Genomic DNA, 18,022 nt, shown 5'->3' with positions numbered 1-18,022 from the left:
GGGGTGTGCAGGAGACACCTCAGCACAGGTCCTGCCTTGCAACCAGCCCAGCACCTCCTCTTGTGCTGCTGGGGGACAGAAAAGCTGCATCACTGATGATAAACCTGCAGCTCAGGTGCTGCAGGCAGCAGTTCTCTGACCCTGAGGACACAAGGACACGCAGGACAATGAAGGAGGAGGTTATTTAGATGCTTAACATACTGGTTTGAGAAGCATTGGGGCTCGGTTTCTCTGCTATCAAAGAGTTTTGATGTTAATTCTGCCACGCAGTCCCACATCTGTTGCCAAAAGCTCCTCTCCTCCCATGCTGTTGCTCGCTGCTTGTGCAGGCAGCACATGCATTCAGAGCTAGGCTCTGTACTGCAAGGATGCATAACTTGGGTTTGGAGTGAAATGTTTATTTGACCTCAGTACTATTCAAATATTTTCCCATTTCCACAGAACCACGCTGGGTGGCTCTGGAGACCTGAGACGAGTCGCTTGGGAAGAAAGATGTCCATATTCTGAAAGAAAAAAAGATCTACAGAAGGGGAACCTTGGGAAGTGCTGCTCTGCAGTGATTCCCCCTGAGAGCAGTGGAATAGCAGCATCGCACGCCTGTTTCTCTGCTCTGCTCTGACAGGTACTCTGGGGCCTCTGATGGGCTGAGAGGACTGAAGGAAAGGTGCAGGCATGAAGAGAACGCTTCTAAAAAATACTCATTTCACACGGCAACTTCTAGAGTAGAGCCACACACCCCTACAGAGAGCAGCTCTCGGGTGGAGCCCCTGCTCCAGTTTGCTTTAGCCATGGCAAAGTCACTCAGCTCCTCGGGCCGGAGGTGCACCGGGCTCACCAAAGGGATGAGCGATGCAATTGGCATTTCTCAGCAAGCCGGCTACGGCTGCGGGCTGAACCTCCCGAGCTCTTACCGCTCCTTCGCCCTGCATTCAGCCCGGGGAGCGCGGTAATTGGCCGGGGCGGATGGCAGGGAGCGACACCCGCCCGAGGCTCCCGGCTGACGTGACTGGTGTGAGGCGCTCCGCCGAGCGCCGGGCAGCATCCCCGCGGGCTGCGCGCCGCTCCGCGCTCTGCCCCGGGGCGGGGCGGTGGGAGGGGCGCGGAGCGGGGCGGGGGCTGCGCGGCGGCGGCGGGGCCGGGCGGGGCGGGGGCGGCTCCTCCCGGGCGCAGCGCGGAGGCGGACCGGGGCATGGTCCCGGCGCCGGGGCCGGTGGCGGCGGCGCGGAGCGGGCGCGGAACGGTGGCATGCGGCGCGGAGCGATGCGGCTGTGCCTGCGCTCTGCCCCGCCGACATGGACCGCCGCCGCCGCCTGCCGCCACCGCCGCTGCTGCTGCTGCTACTGCTGCTGGTGCTGCTCGGCGCTGCGCTCGGCGCTGCCGGCCGTCTGAGCGCCCGCCCCGCCAACGAAGGTGAGCCGCGCACGGCCGGGTGACCCCCTTCTTCCTCGTCCTCCCTTTCCGTCATCCCCCCCTCCTCTATTCGTTTTTCTTTCAATTCTTTCCGTTCTTTTCCCCGTTCTTCCCCCGCCGCTCCCCGTTAAGGTGGTCCCGTGCGGCAGCGCCTCCTCGCCCCGGGAGCGGCGGGCTCGCCCTGGCACCGCGCGGCCGCGCTGCACGGACGGACGGACGGACGGACGGACGGATGGATGGGTGGAGGGTTGGATGGGCAGGCGGGCAGCCGCCCCACCTGCCCCCGAGCAGAGTTGACGAGGGCAGCGCAGGCTGTGCCACCCCCGCCCTGCGCCAGCGGTGGTGACCGGGAGCCGCAGCCCCGGCGAGGTGGCAGCGCGGGCAGCGGCCGGGCATGCAGAGCCGCCAGCCCCGGCAGGTGCCCGGCTCAGCCTCCTGTGCCCCGGGCTCCCTTAGCCGCCGCGGGTGACAGCGGCACGGAGCCACCCAGGGGTGTCCCCGCCGCCCTCAGCCCCGGGATAACAGAGCCCTTTCCCTGGGCAGGGAGGGTGGTTGCCTTAGTCATCCTGTCTTTGGAAAGTTTTAATTAACCCAAGAAAGAAGCTTGTTCCCTTGTGCAAGCTCCTTCTGGTTCCCTAGCGGGTTTGTATCAGACCGCGTTGTTCCTATCGGATGTGTATCAATGTGTTAAAGTTGTCTGTGTGCATGTGAATGTGAGTAAATTTCCTAAAACCAAGCAGGAATGGTTTGTTTTCTTTCTCCCTGTTAATTTTAAATATGGCATTTGCTGAACATGCATGTTAGGTTTCAGGGCAAAAAAAAAAAAAATAATTACAAGAAGACACTGAGAAAGTGAATAAAATACTTGGGGGAAAAAAACCAAACAAACCCAAACCACAAAACCCTTGCTCTTTGCCTATTAAAAAAAGAAAAAAAAGGAAAATGAAATGGAGCTTTTGCCTGCTTTCACAGTGAAGGCACTCGGCATGACCAGGATGTCCAGTGTAATTATCTTTAGGGATAAAATCCAGAGGGCAAAGGTTGTGAAGAACTTCTAGCATCCAACAGCCATGTAAAACTTGCACCTGCTTGAGCTGGATTTTTGTGGAGAGAAGCTCTGAAAGCTATCAGAACAATTATTTCTCCTGTAGAAATAATGCTGATGCACTTATTGATATTCTGGGTGCTTGTGCAATGAGGCAGTGAGATAACAACTTTAAATGATTTCTGGAAGGAAAAAGAAATGTAATAAAAAATAAATAAGCAAAGATGCAAACTTTACAAGTCCTGGGAAATCTTTAATCAGCTGGTTTCATTGCTAGGAAGTAATTACAGAACCATTATACTAGAAAAGCAATATGTCATCTGTTTGTATGTTTTATGTAAATTTGTTTTGCATGCAGTTCTTTATAGGCATTTTTTTAATGAGTGAGCTTTCAACAGTCGCTTTCAAACCTCCACTTAGATGCTATTTTGCAAATATTGCCATCTCTCAAAAATACTTTTCAGAAATGAAGCCAAGAGTGTTAATAGGGGTTTTATGAAGAGCTCTTTGGGAAGGGTGGTGGTTCTGTCACTCAGCAGAGCAGCTCAGCCTCCATGGCAGTGGCAGACAGGCACATTCTGTACACTGAGACTGACCATGCCAGTGAGATGTTGGAGCATTCCCGTTTGCAAAAAAACCCCCACTTTTCGTGCCTTTGTTTGGAGTCACTGGCGCTGAGAATGGAGAAAGGAGGGAAAATATGGGTATCATACGGAATGCATGTTAAGTACACTTGTCCAAGTCAGCTTTCAGCAAATGCTGCCTCCCTTCTCTCTCTTCAGCTCCAAGAGCTTGGACAAGATGAGCAAGATTTGCGGAATTGGTAGTGAAAACAACAGTAAAAATGCTGTTACCGGAGAGCAACCTGCTTTTGCATGGCTTTTTTTTTATTTTTATTTTTATTTAAAGTGTATGTTTTGCTATGCTTTTCAAAAGCAGGAATTTTGACAGTTTGTTTTAAAAAAAGAGATCAACTTTAAAGTGGGTTTTTTGGTTTTGTTTTTTTTTTAACCCCCATTTAGGAAAGCTCCGTAATTCTTTTTTTTATTTACACTATACAGACTTATCGTGTGAGTTTAGAAATCTTAATTATTATAATTTGCTGACCCACTAACTGATGAACAAGTGTTAGCATGCAGCTTTAACTCATGTCACAAGATGATGTTTTTCTCTATTAGGTAATATTTTTCTAACAACTTCACTTATATTTCTGCTGTTGTTCCTATAAATTTCCTCCCAAAACTTGAGATAGATATTTCTGCATTTCTCTGGAGTATTTAGAGAAGTTTCTTTTTTCCACCACTGAGAATAAAAGAAGATATATTTTGGACAGCATTTGTTAGTATAGGCATGCATGTGAAAATATGTACCTTTTCCCCTACATTTCATATCAAAGCTACTGCTGAAATTCTCCATGCAAATTGTTTTAAAAAAAGATGGAACCAATTTTTGCTGTGTTTATATAGCTTAGTCTAACTTCTAGGGGACATCAATGTAGCAGTGTGCACATAACAAGGGTATGGGCAGAGCTATCAGAGAAATATTTCCTAAATTTATTTGACTTGAAAGAATTATTTCTCTTATTTAGAACACAACTTCACTTAACATTTGCAATCAATATTAAAACTGATGACTGTTATGGTAATACTGCAATGGAAGTGGATGGGAGGAAGGGAGAGAAGAATAAAGAGGGTTTGAAGACAAACTGTTGGCTTACTGAACTTTGTGCTGTTCAATACATTAATTTTTTTTGTTGTTTGTTTGTTTTTGGAGAGCCTGAGATTTTCTTAATTTGCTTCATCCCAGAGAAGTCTCATTTAGATTTGTTTCTGGATAAAAAGTAAAATTTCCCCTGAGTTTGTTTTCCAACTCTGCCGTGCTCATCAGAAATCTGCCTGTGTTTCCCCCACACAGTCACAGGAGCTCAAGGAGGTTCTCTGAAGTTCAAATTTATCTGTGTTTACTGGTAAGAGGTGTTTGCCTTTTTCTGCAGGGCAGGAAAATGTCAGGAAGATTTAACATCCAACTTTTCCAGTTTGGAGTTTGCAGACTGAGCCCCATAGGTGCATAGTAACTACACATTCTCCTATTCCATTCTGCTGGATATTTTTTTCTTAGTGAGGATTATGGATTTTTTTTTCTTTAGAAGGATGCGATTCCTTTTCCAAATAATTCCTGTGGTATCAAGGAATTGAATTAGTTCTGTCATTCTTTAATTTAATAATTTCTCCTCGGTCTCTTCTGTAACTATATTGCCTGCCTGAGGGTACCAGCAACCTTAATTTCACTGTTTTATAACCCACAACAGTTAACACTTGACCCAGGTCATTAACAGGATTATCAGCAAATTTGTTTAAGCTTTTACTGACAACCTGAATTGCTTCAATAATATTTTGACTGTGCAGACAGGAAACTTCTTGTAACCTCTCAATCTAGCATAAAATTAATTTCTTGTGAACACAGCTACCAAAAGATCAATATGGGAAATCTGCTTACAGTACTGTGTTTCAAACAGTGCCTGTTTTGGGTTTACAGTAAGAAGATTCCAATCAGCCTCTCTTTTCAGTCTGTAATGGATTTGGAGCTGCAGTTTCATTTTTTGTTCATTGATTACCATCTCAGAACTTTGCATAGGTGCACAATTAAATGCACCATTTTTATCTGAGCTGGTCTCTGCTAACACTTAAAGTTGCTAAAGACAATTTGCTGTGCCTTGGTAGTCGTGACAGCTCTTGGTGTGCTTTTGAAAAATGTGCTGCTTGCACATGGAACAAGATGCTTGTGCAAGCCTTGCATGTGATTTTGGGAAAGGCTGGCAATACTGGGAACTTTTCAATAGAATCAGAAGGGGGAAATACTTTTTACAAATCTTACTTTGCTTGTGTCATGTATCATTAGGTCAGGGTAAGTCTTCATTTCTTGTGACACAATTCCTTCTGGTGCCCTGGCTTGCTACTGAGTGTTCATCTGTAGAAGAAGTTAAAAGTAGGTTTAGGTGTCTTAATGTGATATCTTTTGAAAATTAAGTTTCAGAAAGCTCAGTCGTGGCGGGCTAGAGGACTGTTTTTCATACAGCTGTATCTATTCAAAGCTTCTGTGCTTAATCCTAAGCAGTACGATGAGACAAACAATAAACATTTTAAAATTCACACCATGATGGTTTAAAAACTCTGTGCTGTGGGAGAAGTTGGGTAAATGCACTGTTTTCTGTCCACATTTTTGACAGTAGGCTGTAACACATGGAATAATTAATTTTTTTACTGTTTGTCACTGGATTTTTCCTTGACTCACTGCTATTGCAGTATAGAGTATTAAAAAGAAAAATCACTACATTGAGTACAGCAAACTTAAAGCAGGTGTTTGAAACGCAGAGACGTGCAAATTGGACACAGCAATTAATTCTTTTTGCAGTTAATTTGGATACAACATATTTGCTGCCCAACGAAGCACTCAGGGCATAGAAATGGGTCAGAACTCTTCTGTACTATCAGCTTCTGCAAAAAAGCACCAGCAGATGGGCAAGCATGAAACAGATAATAGGCACACCAAGTTTAACAGTTGTTTGCATAAAATCTTTGCAAATCAGGAGTGCGTTCTGATTGAACTTAAATTTTTTCGTTCCCATCTGGGAGGATGTACAAATTAGTTTTAATTTTTTTTTAAATTATTATCTGCTGGAGTTAGGTAAATTGCTACTAGTATACTTACTTTTCGATTCTGTTAGAGAACTTGCAAGTTTTCCTCTAGGAAAATGTCTATAATTGCTCTTGTTCTTGTAATCCCCACTTGATGAAAGTTTAGAAATACGGATGCAGGTGTTCATTTTCTTGTTTTCAGAGCTCTGGATTTTATCACCAGTGAGGGTCACTACAGAGCTGTTACCAAATACCACAGTCCTGTTTGCAGAGTTTTATGCAGAGCCTGAGTTAGTGCCATGAGATACCTGCAACTCGTGTAGCTTTGTAGCTGCTCTTTGATTTCTCTGTAAAAGAAAATCCAAATAAAGGAGTAACTGGGGCAGTAATCATGTGCTTACTTATGGTGAAGTTCAAAGCTCGGCTCAGTGGAGTTGGTGTTTAAACCCAGAAGGTAATTTTGATACTCTAAAGAGCAAAACTGAGTGGATGTTTCCAGAGTTGGATAAATCTGCATAGGTGGGGCAGAGGGCTTTTACTAACCCACTTTCTAAAATGGCCTTAACTGCCTTTCTAAAATGTAATTCCAGCAGCCAAAGAGTGCTTTTTCTAGAATGAACCATTTCCTTTCTTTTGCATAGTTAGATTTGTTGAAGCATTGTATTTGTGAGGAGGAAAAGGCTCTCCATATGAAATGACAGAGTGAAAGAGAAGATTTTATTTGTTTACAAAAGCATCTGACTACTGTTAAATGATCCTTCTTCCTAAAAATTAACCACAGTGGGGTAACCCTTATTTCTGTAAACACTTCAGAGCAGTAGCTTTTTTTTAAAAAAACCCACATATTTCAACTGTTCTAAACAAGAACCAAAAGTTTTAAAAGAAAATAAGTTAATTCAGAAGATTAGATATGAACTCCCAGGAGTGTAATTTTGGGAACAGAGCGTGCTAGCAATTTGTGGGCTTAGGATTGTATTCCCCAGCAGTAGTTTTGTGCTTCTTAGTTTCTTAGGAGTTTGATAAATCCAAGCGCAAGTACTCATTCTGAAGTGTGAAACAGATGCAAGATTAAAATTCAGTGCCTTAAACTGAAAGTTCCTTTCAAGTTTCTGCAGTGAATGAATGAAAGAAATAAAGATGTAGAAATGAAGATAATCCTGCCTGAAAGAAACCTTGGGATGGTGACAGAAAAGTTCCAGTCAGTGAGAGTGACGGGGAGCCAGAGTGAAACCCCAGCATGCAAAGCCTGAAATTTGCAGAGATGTTATTAAATCAGACACATTGTAAGCAGAAACATTTGTACCACCCTCCTTTTTTTTTTTTTTTGCTCATTTAACTACCGTGTCCTGCTGTTCCAGGCAAAATATGGAGGGAAATCCCATTAATCTACTGGAAAAATATTGATGAAAGAAGAATAGCAGACCAAACGAACAGTGGTTGAAACTTGCTAGCAATTAAGAGAACAATAGGTTGAATGTTAAGGTTCAGTCAGGGCAGTTTAGTGTAATATGGTGTGGGAATGGTGCCCTTTTTTTTTTTTTTTATTTCCAGCTGGTTTCTCATAATGTTTTTATATCTATGTTTGGATAGAAAGATTTGCATTGCATTGGTCTCTCCCTTTTCTTTTTTCTTTTAAGGAGTAATTAAGCCTCCTAAAGTATAGCTGCCTCACATAAGAGGACATTAATTAAAACCTGAAACTTTTAAATTGGTGCCTAGGAATGGAGGGGTTTTAGAAAATCTAGAGTGACAAGTTGCTCTTTAAATAAATTGCAATTAAAGCACAAATATATGTTTTGGTCCATGGTAGGCTTCCCACAAACTTTGTGCAGTAACAAATAACAGCAAGTGACATGGAATTTCTTAATTTAATTGCTGAGAAGTAAGGGGACAGCTAGAGGGGGTTTGTTCTGCTTGATTTTTTTTTTTTTTGAGAGGCAAGGCTTTTTGAGAGATCTGTTTTAGAGGGGGAGAGAAGGATCATAGGAAGGGAGTAAGCAGGGAGAGATGAAGTGAAAGTTGGATTTGAATCTTAGAAAAATCAGATCAAAATCCAGACTTTCTCGGATTAATGATGAAGTTAGGAACCCAGAATTCAGCCCTGACAGGGATCTCAGCAGTGAGCAAAGCACAAATTAAGAAATTCCTTGCCTCCCTGAAAGTCTGAGCTCTGTTTACATTAGTAAGCTTCGTGACTCTGATTTACCAGTGGTGAATTTCAACAGAGGCTGTAGTAGGGTAAAGAAAGAGTAGAGACATTTTTACCATTCTATTTAATCTTGCTCTGACAGTGCTTTCTTTAAAAAGGAGGAAAAAAAAAAAAAAAAAAAAAGCAAAGTGAGTTATGTCTGTCCAGCTTCATGTTGATGGAGAACACTGGCTTGATGCCTTTAAGTTGAGATGGCTCTGAGATGGTGAGGACCTTGCCCTGCAAAACCATTTCTCCCATGATTTACCCCAGAGAACAAATGTCCTAGCACTGGTTGAGAGCTCACTTTTCCTGGAGTACGTGGCTCCAGATGTGCAGAATGTACTGTGCTCACCCAAACTCTCTGAAGGAAACCCAGCTGTAGGGAAAGTTCATCAGGTTCTTCTGTTCCCAGCCCACCTACCCACCCTTCCTCTCATGCCTGTGCCATTTTTGCTGTTCCTTCTCCTCCAGAAATCAACATTCAGGCAGAAAGAGCAGAAGGCAAAGACAATTTTCTTTGCTTTTGAGGGCTGTGGGCCAATTTCTTTTTTTACTAAAAGCTGTTTACCTGAGGGGGGACATGCTTTGACCCTGTAGATGCCCAGAAGAAAAGACACAAGAAAATAATGAAATGTTTATTGGCATTGCTTTTCCTGAGAGCTGGGTTAAAGCTCAGACACAGGATGCTCAAGAAGTTAAACAGAAGTTTTCCACGCAAACTGAGGAAAGAAACAGTGGAGAAGAGGTGTGAAGAACTTGTTTAGCTTGTGGAATAGAAAGGAAACCCAAGTCCTTTGTGGGAAGGTAGTGGAAGCAGAAGAATAAGCAGGAGACAGGGATATGAAAAAGGGTCTTGTGGGTGGATGGAAGTAGAGCAGCCATTTAGTCATTTACCTTTGTTATAAATATTTGTGTTTCTCACATATGGAAATGGTGAAAAAAGATGTTGGTGGGGTTTTGGTTGCAAAGGCAGCAAATGAAGTCAGGGCAATTCCATTTTTCATATGGATAGCTCAGCACACATGTTCTGCATTAATTACCTCCATAAATTCTGTTAACCTGGCAAACAATGAAAATATCATGTTGGTGACATCACTGTGTTGGAAAATAAAAATGGCTTAGGCATCTTGGTTTTCTCAAAGTGACATTTGAGGAGATTTCTTGTATTATTGGCATTTTGCTCTTGCACTTTGCACCATGATGTTGAATCTTTTACTGTGTGGGCTTATTTTATCTGTGGAGCAGCCAGGTGAGGACCCAAGCATTCCATGCAGGCTTGAGCTCTTTATTCATGGAGTTAGAGAAGAAAATCTTGACAAAACTATCATGGCACACTTGAATATGTGGCTTTCCAAATATAGTACTTCAGGACTCTCGGAATTGTTTTACAATTCTTGACTTCTGTGTTTTAAACTTAGAAAAACAAAACTCAAGCAAACCCATCCCAGCTCTCTTCTCTTGCAGGGGTTTTGTTCTTCTGTGCCCCATGCAAGGAGTTTCTTAAAAGTGAAATGTTTTTATGAGTTGTGGCATGCTGCCATTTGATTCACTTGGGGGATATCACAGCCTTTTTAACAAATGAATAGTCATTTCCTGGACTTATGCTCTGGTCCCTGTCTCAAAATTTTCTGTCCTCCAAGGGGTATTGATCATTTGCTGTGGTTTCTGTTGATTTCAGGACCTTGAATATGTTTGAACTGCAGCAAAATTTGTGGGAACCTAGGAACTTTTAGTCGTGGGTGTTGTATATGCCCAAGAGTCCTTTCTGTGACACTTTTTAGTGTCTAGAATCCTAGAAACTGAGCATGTCATAGTAGGTTTGGAGTTCTCAGCTTACCTTAAGTGAACTTGAACACTGTGACTCAACATTTATTTTCCCCTTTCAGTTGCTAAAAGTCTTCCCAAGGGGGATCTTTGTCATGTTCCAAATCTACCAGCCCTTCAGAGAGCTCATTTCTGTAAACCAAGTGAATACTGGAACTTTTTTTTCCCCCAAGGGAATGTAGAAGTAAAAAGAGTTGACTGTGCAGCGTGGTTAAACCTTTTTGAGAAGTGCTTTAGAACTTATTAACATGATTTGAGTAATGGTTGCTGTTGAGTTTTGGCCAGACATAACATGTGGTGCCATTTCATGTGCCTCAGGGTTTGGGCACCCAGTGGGACTGACAAATATGACACATCCTACAAGAGACCCACTTCTATTCTGGGTTGATAAAAGGCAGGGATTGGCTGGGTTTGGGTAACTGAATCTCATCCATGGTTTCTGGTATTTTTTTTTTCCTCTGAGAGGGCAAAAAAACTTGGGTTTTAATGGGAATTTAAGCTCCCTTTCAACAGAGTAGCCCCCATTTTGCATTTGCATGTTTAACATGGTGCCTCAGTGAGATCAGATTTAATGCCAGAGTGGTGCAGGAGCATGAGATGTGTAGGATTTGTACTTGAATGTGAGTTCAGCTAAACTGTAATTCAGGTATCTTGAAGCTTTATGCCTCTTGGGTTTTGTAGGGGGTACTGGAAAAGGACCAATTGGAATTGTTAAAAAAAAATCCAAAAAAGTGAAGGCGACACAGTAATTTGGAACCCATTAGGTTAATCCATTTTTAATTTTTATATCCTTGTCTTAATGAATAGAACTGGCACATATCAGCTTACAGGAAATAGCCTAATAAAACCAAAACCTTATTAGGCCCCTTTGATAAACAGTGCATTCCAGCCCACCGCCAGTCATATGTTTTTGCATACTTGGAAATCGAGCCTTGTGCCACTTTAACAATATCAAGAGCACGCTCATGTTTCAAAGTCATAAAAAAGACATAAAAATCTGTTTTGCCTGTGTTCATCGCTGGGAATGGATGGATGGTTGTCTCTTTTCCAGGGGCAGGCTCCAAACTTAGCAAAAGGCAGAGGACCACTGGAGATCTTCCACTTAGCACTGAGCGCAGGTGATGCTTTTATTTATAGGCATTCCAGCATTGCTGGTTGCTGCCCTGCATTCCCTCCTTCGTGGCAGCCTTTTCTGAGAGAAATTTGCAGTGAGGTTGCTGCTTTGGCTGCTTTTAATTTTTGAGCTGTAGGAAAAGCTGAGGTATCTAAATCCAGCCTCAGATGCTCCTGGGGAGTGTGTTTGATAAGAAAAGTAAAATCTGGGAGGAGGAAAATTAAATTCTTCCTCTTCAAAAGCTGAGGGAAACTGCCATAAAATTAGAATTTGCCAAATCATCCAAATTGATGGTGGAGGCTTTTATGTTCTAGAGCAGCAATAATCTCTAGGTTAAGTTGACATATATTGCTGGTCTTTTGTCCTTTCATCTAATATTTGTAACACCATCTCTTAATTTTAGAAACAGTTTTTACTGAACATTTTAAATTAAAATAATGGAGGCTTGGTCTGGGCAGTATTTTCTGAAGATTCCTGTGTTGTTGCAGCAACTGTTCTGTAATTCATTTTGGTTTTTGCTTGCTTGTTCATCCCTTGCCCCTACGCTGGTGGAGTCCTTCAGTCAGCAGTTTAACCACAGATTGAACATGACAGTTGCCAAATTTGGAACGTTCTGCACAAAATCATGTTTGTTTTGTACAGTGTAACAGCAGAGGCAAGGAGGGTTGAAAGTGCAGACCTCACAGTGCTGTGCCTCTCTCAGGAGTCTGGCTTTGCCCTGCAGGAGAAATCTCAGGTTTGGAAAAGAGTTATTTAGTAAATGGGCCAAACTGTTGATGTGTGGGTTGGGTAAGTGCTGCAAGGTTCTCCTGGCTTCTTTTAGATCATTTTCTTCTGAACAGTGCTAACATCTTCATTCCAATATTTGAGGGGAAATGCAGGACCATAAAATCACAGGAGGCTTCACTTTTATTATTGGACAAGCAGCAAATCGGGGGACTTAAAAACAGGTTTCACTGCTGGACACCCTTTTTTATTTGTTGTCCCTTCCCCACGATCTCTTGGTCTGCTCTGGCCGGTTTCAGCATGATTTTGGCAACAGCTGATCATGGTTGGCAATTAAAGGTGCAGCTAGGCCTTGCCTGAGCTTTGTCTGTCTGTGAGCATTGGTTCTAGCCTCAGAATAATCCAAAGACACAGAGGTGATCTGATCCCATTGCTGGGGCAGTGGAGAGTTGGGAAGACTCAGATCTGTGTACATAAGTGAGTGAAAATACAAGTGAAAGCCACCTTTGCTGGGATGGGTTCACCATTCCAAAAATGCACATCAGACTGTGCTGACTCTGCTCTGTCCCACCCCAAAACCAAGTTCTGGCTGACTTCCTGCAGCATGGTATTTTTTTTTTTTTTGCTGCTCAGGATAATATGGCATGTTTCAATTGTGGACATTGACCATTTAATTTTTTTTTTTTTTTTTTAGGTTGAGTAGCAAATTTAATTTTTCTCATTGCTGGCATTTATTTTAATAACTAACCAGTGTATTTCTAAACTGGCAGTTTGATGCCAAACTGGAAAAGGCAATATGGTGTTGTTTTGGGGGGTTTTTTGGTGTCTTTTTTTTTTTTTTTTAGTTTTAATAGAAAATGTTAATTAGTTGAAGAAAAATATATTTCATATATCTTTTGATATTGCCTATTGCTCTGTATTTTCTTTGCAAAGAAGATGATTTGGAAATGCTTTTCCATGGTGAAGTTATTTCTAGGTGGTTCTTTAGATATTGCAAGTTGTCTCCTAGCAGAGTTTCCTCCTCATTTCTCAGGCAGTGAGGTGAATCTCAGAGTGATTCTACCTGGCACAACATTTGTTTGTTTATTTTTTCCTCGGGGGTGATTTTATACTGCATTCAGTTCATCATAGCAGTTATTAATCCATGTGTCTGGAAGTGCTGCTGCTTTCAAACTATATTCAGGAATCACTTCCATTTTAAGGTTCTTTTCTTTCCCCGACATTACTCCTGATGAAACCTGCAGTTCGTGAGCCTCCCAGCAGGCTCTGTACCATCACTCCCAAATCTGGAAGCAGTTTCTGGTAGCAGGAGTGTCATATTCCACCCAAGCCCCCATTCATCTTCTGCTGGGTGCCATGAGTGGGAGAGTGAGGGAGCTTTGCGTTTCACATGCACATCCCTAGTCCAGTTGCTGGAAAGAAATTCGTTTTACCCCCTTGGATTCCACACTGAGAGAGCTGATAATGCTTTCTCTTGTGGTTGTGCACAGGGAAAGCCAGGAGAGTCAGGCAGGAGAGAGCCTTTAAAAAGAGAACATGGTTTAACTGGCATTTTGGGGCTGTGCTGCGTTGGCAGAAATACTGCATTGTACAGTGTGGTGAGCAGGGCTGTTGCACAGGAGGACCAAATCATTGATTTTCAGAGTCAGAAGTCATGGCTTCTCAACTTAATACCAGTGAATTCTCCCGCAGAATTACCACTTAGTTTTGAAGACAGTTAATTACATGATGGGATCCAGTGTGGGACACTGTGTTTGCTAGACAGCACTTTACTTATTTATTTAAAGTTTTTTTTATGAGAACTCCTCTGTGTCTCCTCAGCACAACCAGGAATCCTTTCCAAGGCATTCTGTTAGAAAAATCACCAGTAGAACACAACTGTTCAGCTTTTTTAAGAGTTACCCTTGGTAACTGGCTGGTCAGCCTCAGAGGTTTTTGTAGGAACCAGATGACTGATGGTCATACAGTTTTGTAGGAGCTGGCACAAGGAGAGCAGATGAGTTGTGTGAGAAACTCAAAAACTTCCTGCATCTGGTAAATACGTGACTATTGGCATTTGTAGGGTATTTAAATATTGGCTTTCATTTCGATTTAATTATATGTGGAAAAAACAAATGAGCATCACATTGAAAAATGCCTGCCAGTGATGATCTGGGTGGATATATCTTCATGAAATACTTCATGAATTCGTTCACAAAAGAGACCAGACCAAGTGCTGTATTTTGTTACACTAAGGGATTTATCAGGATTGAAGAAGTTGTAATGAGTTAATGTAGGAACCAAGTACTTGTGTGATATTTTACTTTTTTACTTTTTACTTAGCCATCCAAACCCATGGGGAAAAAAAAAATCAGACCATGAATTTCTAACCCATTCTTTATGTAGTTCTTCTGTCGTAGCGTGGGGAAATGCTTTTTTTCTCCTTCAATTTCCAGGTTAATGTGTAGTTTTAGGACATACAAACTACATATCATTTTTGTCTAGAGACCAGGATTGCATCTTCTAAGTTCTGCATTAATTGTTTCCTCTTTATTGAGATGTGCAAGTCTCTCTTGAAGTCACAGGGAAAATGAGTGTCATAGAAGCTTTTCTCAGGGAGAGGAAGGTGTTTATTATCAGGTTATTACTTGAAAGGAAATAAGTGGTTTGCATTTTAGATACTATTAAAGAACAGCACAACACACACCTGAACCAGTGTGAAAACCTCCCTTCTGAGGATTCCTGAAACATAGTGAAGCAGGTTTGAGCATGGAAAAGTGGCAGCTCCAGTTTGAAGGAGATGAGGAAGATGGAATGAAGGAGAGAAGCTGAAAAAATATTCTTGATTTCCCAGATTTGATGCTGTGTATTGGATCTCGAGTTGCTGCATTTAATTGCCCCCATGTGCTGTTGAAATGCCTTCGAGGGCAGGTCTAGAGAGGGGAAACTACACCAGGCTGTGAGTCTATTGCCTCTTGCTGCTTTGCAGATGAAACTGATTGAGTTTGGACTGAATTCATCAATTTTAGAGTGGCTGCAATCATGTTTTCAAGGAGCTCATTCATAAACAATAAATATATTACTTAAGTTTACTCCTGAGTGATTTGCCTTGGGAACTCCTTGCCAAGTGATTTACCTCAGAAGTCACACTTCCTTCAGCACCATGCCTTGCACATGCATGGCAAACAGATCTGTTTTGTCCTGGGAGATCCAGAATCTGTGGGAATTTCTACTAACAAAAATGAGAAGCCCACTTTTTCCTTTTGAATTTTTATTACCATTTCTTTTTTACAGACACAAACCTTGCTGCAGAATAGCCTGCCTAGGGCTCTGTGCACTCAATAAAGGACTGACTGATTTTTCGTTGTGTGTGTGATTGAGGACTTGATTCAGAGCTAAGAAATATGTAACACTGGATTGTGCTCTTTCTGTAAGATTAGTAAAGATATTTTGTTTATCGATGCAGATAAAACTTCACAATGCTATTGTTTCCTTTTAAAGGGACATATAACTGCAGGGGGAAAAGTTTTTTTGTACTGTATCTTACAGAAATTCTCCCATTCTGCTTCATGTTGATAAAGAAATGGTTACTTAGGGAAGTGTGTGATCCAACAGTTGGAGACTGTATGGCCAAGATGAGGGAGGGAATTTATTTATTTTTGTGCTTGTAGAAAACAAGTTAATGCCAAAGAAAAATATATTTTAATTTTGATGTATGTATTTATTTTAAATACTTGTCAGAAGAAAAAACTTCAGGTATTTTTATACCTAAAAATAGATATAAACCCACTGAGATTTGATTGACTGGAAAATGTCTGTCAGACTGTTTACAAATAAAACCTTCCTTCCTTCCGTCTTCCTTAACTGAAAATTAATGCATAGCTAGAAAAAAAAGGTAACAGCAAGCTTAGCAATCAATTGATGGCCCTATTTAAAAGTAGGTTTGTCTGAACTTGTAACATTGTAAATAATTGCTTTTGTATCTAATGTGTTACACGTGACATTTAGAAAACACTACTGCAAGACAATCTGAGAACAAATTAGATCAGAAGGAAGACACAACTGCAGGAAAGACTTTAATCAGCTTTCATTATTTATTCCAGTATTCTGAGAAAATTATAGATGCCAAATACAGGCTTTTAATCCAATAATGATTCAAATATTCAGATGTCACCAATGCAGTTAGATGCATTGACCCAAATTTCAGGCATCCAAGGGGAAAACGCTGTGGATTGTGAAGAGTTCTGTTCCCACCCCCCGCTGCAATTAATTAAGCAGTGATCCATTGTTTGGTTTTTGTCACTTTTCTGCTTTTCAGAAGTTCCCCTGTCTGCTGTTCATAGTGTTTTAAGCTAAAGAAAATGATCCTTTTCGTTTGTCTGTCTTGTTCTTCTGTGTAGCTTCACTGCCAGGCCACCTGGATAAATCAGCTGCTCACAGGGTCCTCTGAGAAACATGGCTCTGGGTATGGGGAGCCAAGGTGAGCTGGGCAGAGGCAAACCACACTCACTCCTCTTCATTTTGTCTTCTTTTTGCAGTTAATCTGCTGGATTCAAAAACAATTCAAGGGGAGCTGGGCTGGATCTCCTACCCGTCACATGGGGTGAGTTCACCGGAGTGTGAAATGGAAAAGTGCTGCTGCAGACCAGTGTGCTATTTAACCATTGTTTCCTCTTCAGAGGACACCCTGCACTAGCCCTGGGTCTTTGGAGCTGCAAAAATAGTCTGTTCTGAGCTTGCAATATATGGCTTACATACCTGTGGGGTCTTCTCTTTAGAACATGCATCCCACTGCGGGTAAACCCCGAGAAGGGTTTGCTCCTAGTAGGGAAAAATGAAAGCAAGAGGTGCACTGAGCAACAACAACAAAAAGTTCTCTTTGTCTGCTCCTTCTATCATAAAGTGTATTGCTAAAAGAGATTATGGCTCTGATTCATGGTATTACTTGCAAATTTGTTCAGATGAAAGTAGAGGAAAGTGAAAAATATGTGGATATAAGCGGCTGATGTGAGTACTTGTTTGTAACTTTTGTGCTGAATTGTTGCTGAACTTCTCAAGTTATGAGTTAAAATATTATTAAAGAATCATCCAAATAATATTCTGGAGGTGGTTGGTGGGGTTTTTTGCCTTGTACCAAGTTCTAATGAAACTAGGCATCCTATTTGAAGATTTTGAAGTGCAGTCTTAAAGCATCTGTGCTTTTAGACTTGGTGCCATCATTGTACATAGTTTCTACCAGCAGTCTCTGGTAGATATCTCAAATTTTTTGATAAACTAGTATCAGTGCACATCTGTCTCGTGGTGCTGATATCTGGTCACTCCCCACCTACATGTCTCTGTGGAATGTGTGTTTGCATGTAGGAAAACCCTATTGCTCTCTTTCTGCATTACACCCTGCAGATATGCAGGATGACTCTTGCATTCCTGCATTCTGTTCCCCTAAACACAAAAAAGCCCTTGGCAAGGTGAAACCCTGGTGATCAATGCTACCCTTGCTCTCAGAGAAGGCAGAGCCATCAAGTCTTTGCTGAAAGAAGGCACCTGTGGCACTTTTTTTTGCTGTTCTTTCTTCTTTTCTGTAGCTTTGGGCGAGCTGTTAGCTCACCTTCATCACTTTTACAGAGATCAGTGTTAACAGTGCCTTTGCATCTCTGCCTCATGGGATTCCTTTGCTAATATTTAAGTTGTACCTTCTTGATGTTATGCATTATGCAGGTGTTTAGGTATTTAAGGATTAAGGTTTGGTTTATTTTTTGAGTTCACGCATGGATCTCTCTCTGTGTCTCTGGATAATTTTTTTTCCATTCTCATGGGGAAGAAGTGGGAAGAGGGCTCATGTTTCTTCCTAGTGGCTTTTTCTGCTGACTTTTCCCAATGAGAAATGTCTCTAAACAGGATGTCCAAGAGGGAACTCTCCAGCAATTTCTGGCTCATGAGGTTTTTTTGGTTTTTTTTTTTGTTTTCACTTGCATTTTTTTTTTTTTGTGAAGCCTTTCTCTCCCAGCTGCCTGCTGCTCCTCTGCTTTGCTCCTCTGCTCCGTTCAACTCCTTGCAGCTGTGCAGATCTGCTGCTCTACTCCCTGCAGCTGTGTCTCTCC

The 18,022-nt window shown here is 41.9% G+C and overlaps 1 protein-coding gene across 2 annotated transcripts in view; it reads left to right on the top strand.

Annotated features, from left to right (window-relative positions):
• Positions 1-1,176: 1,176 nt before the first annotated feature.
• The window catches only part of EPHA3 (EPH receptor A3), a 176,493-nt gene continuing 159,647 nt past the window's right edge, over positions 1,177-18,022 (top strand). Inside the window, exons 1-2 of one of the 2 annotated variants that reach the window (XM_085077109.1) lie at positions 1,177-1,410; positions 16,463-16,527. In XM_085077109.1, the coding sequence (XP_084933235.1) occupies positions 1,293-1,410; positions 16,463-16,527 (183 nt within the window). In that variant the 5' untranslated portion in view covers positions 1,177-1,292. The remainder of the gene's footprint in view (positions 1,411-16,462; positions 16,528-18,022) is intronic. The other variant, XM_085077099.1, reaches the window with a different exon arrangement.

Source organism: Lichenostomus cassidix, chromosome 1 (genome assembly GCF_008360975.1).
Source record: "Lichenostomus cassidix isolate B80296 chromosome 1, HeHo_3.0, whole genome shotgun sequence".
Classification (NCBI taxonomy): Eukaryota; Metazoa; Chordata; class Aves; order Passeriformes; family Meliphagidae; genus Lichenostomus; species Lichenostomus cassidix.
The sequence above is the reverse complement of the archived record's forward strand: the minus strand, read 5'-3'. Positions and strand labels throughout refer to the sequence as shown.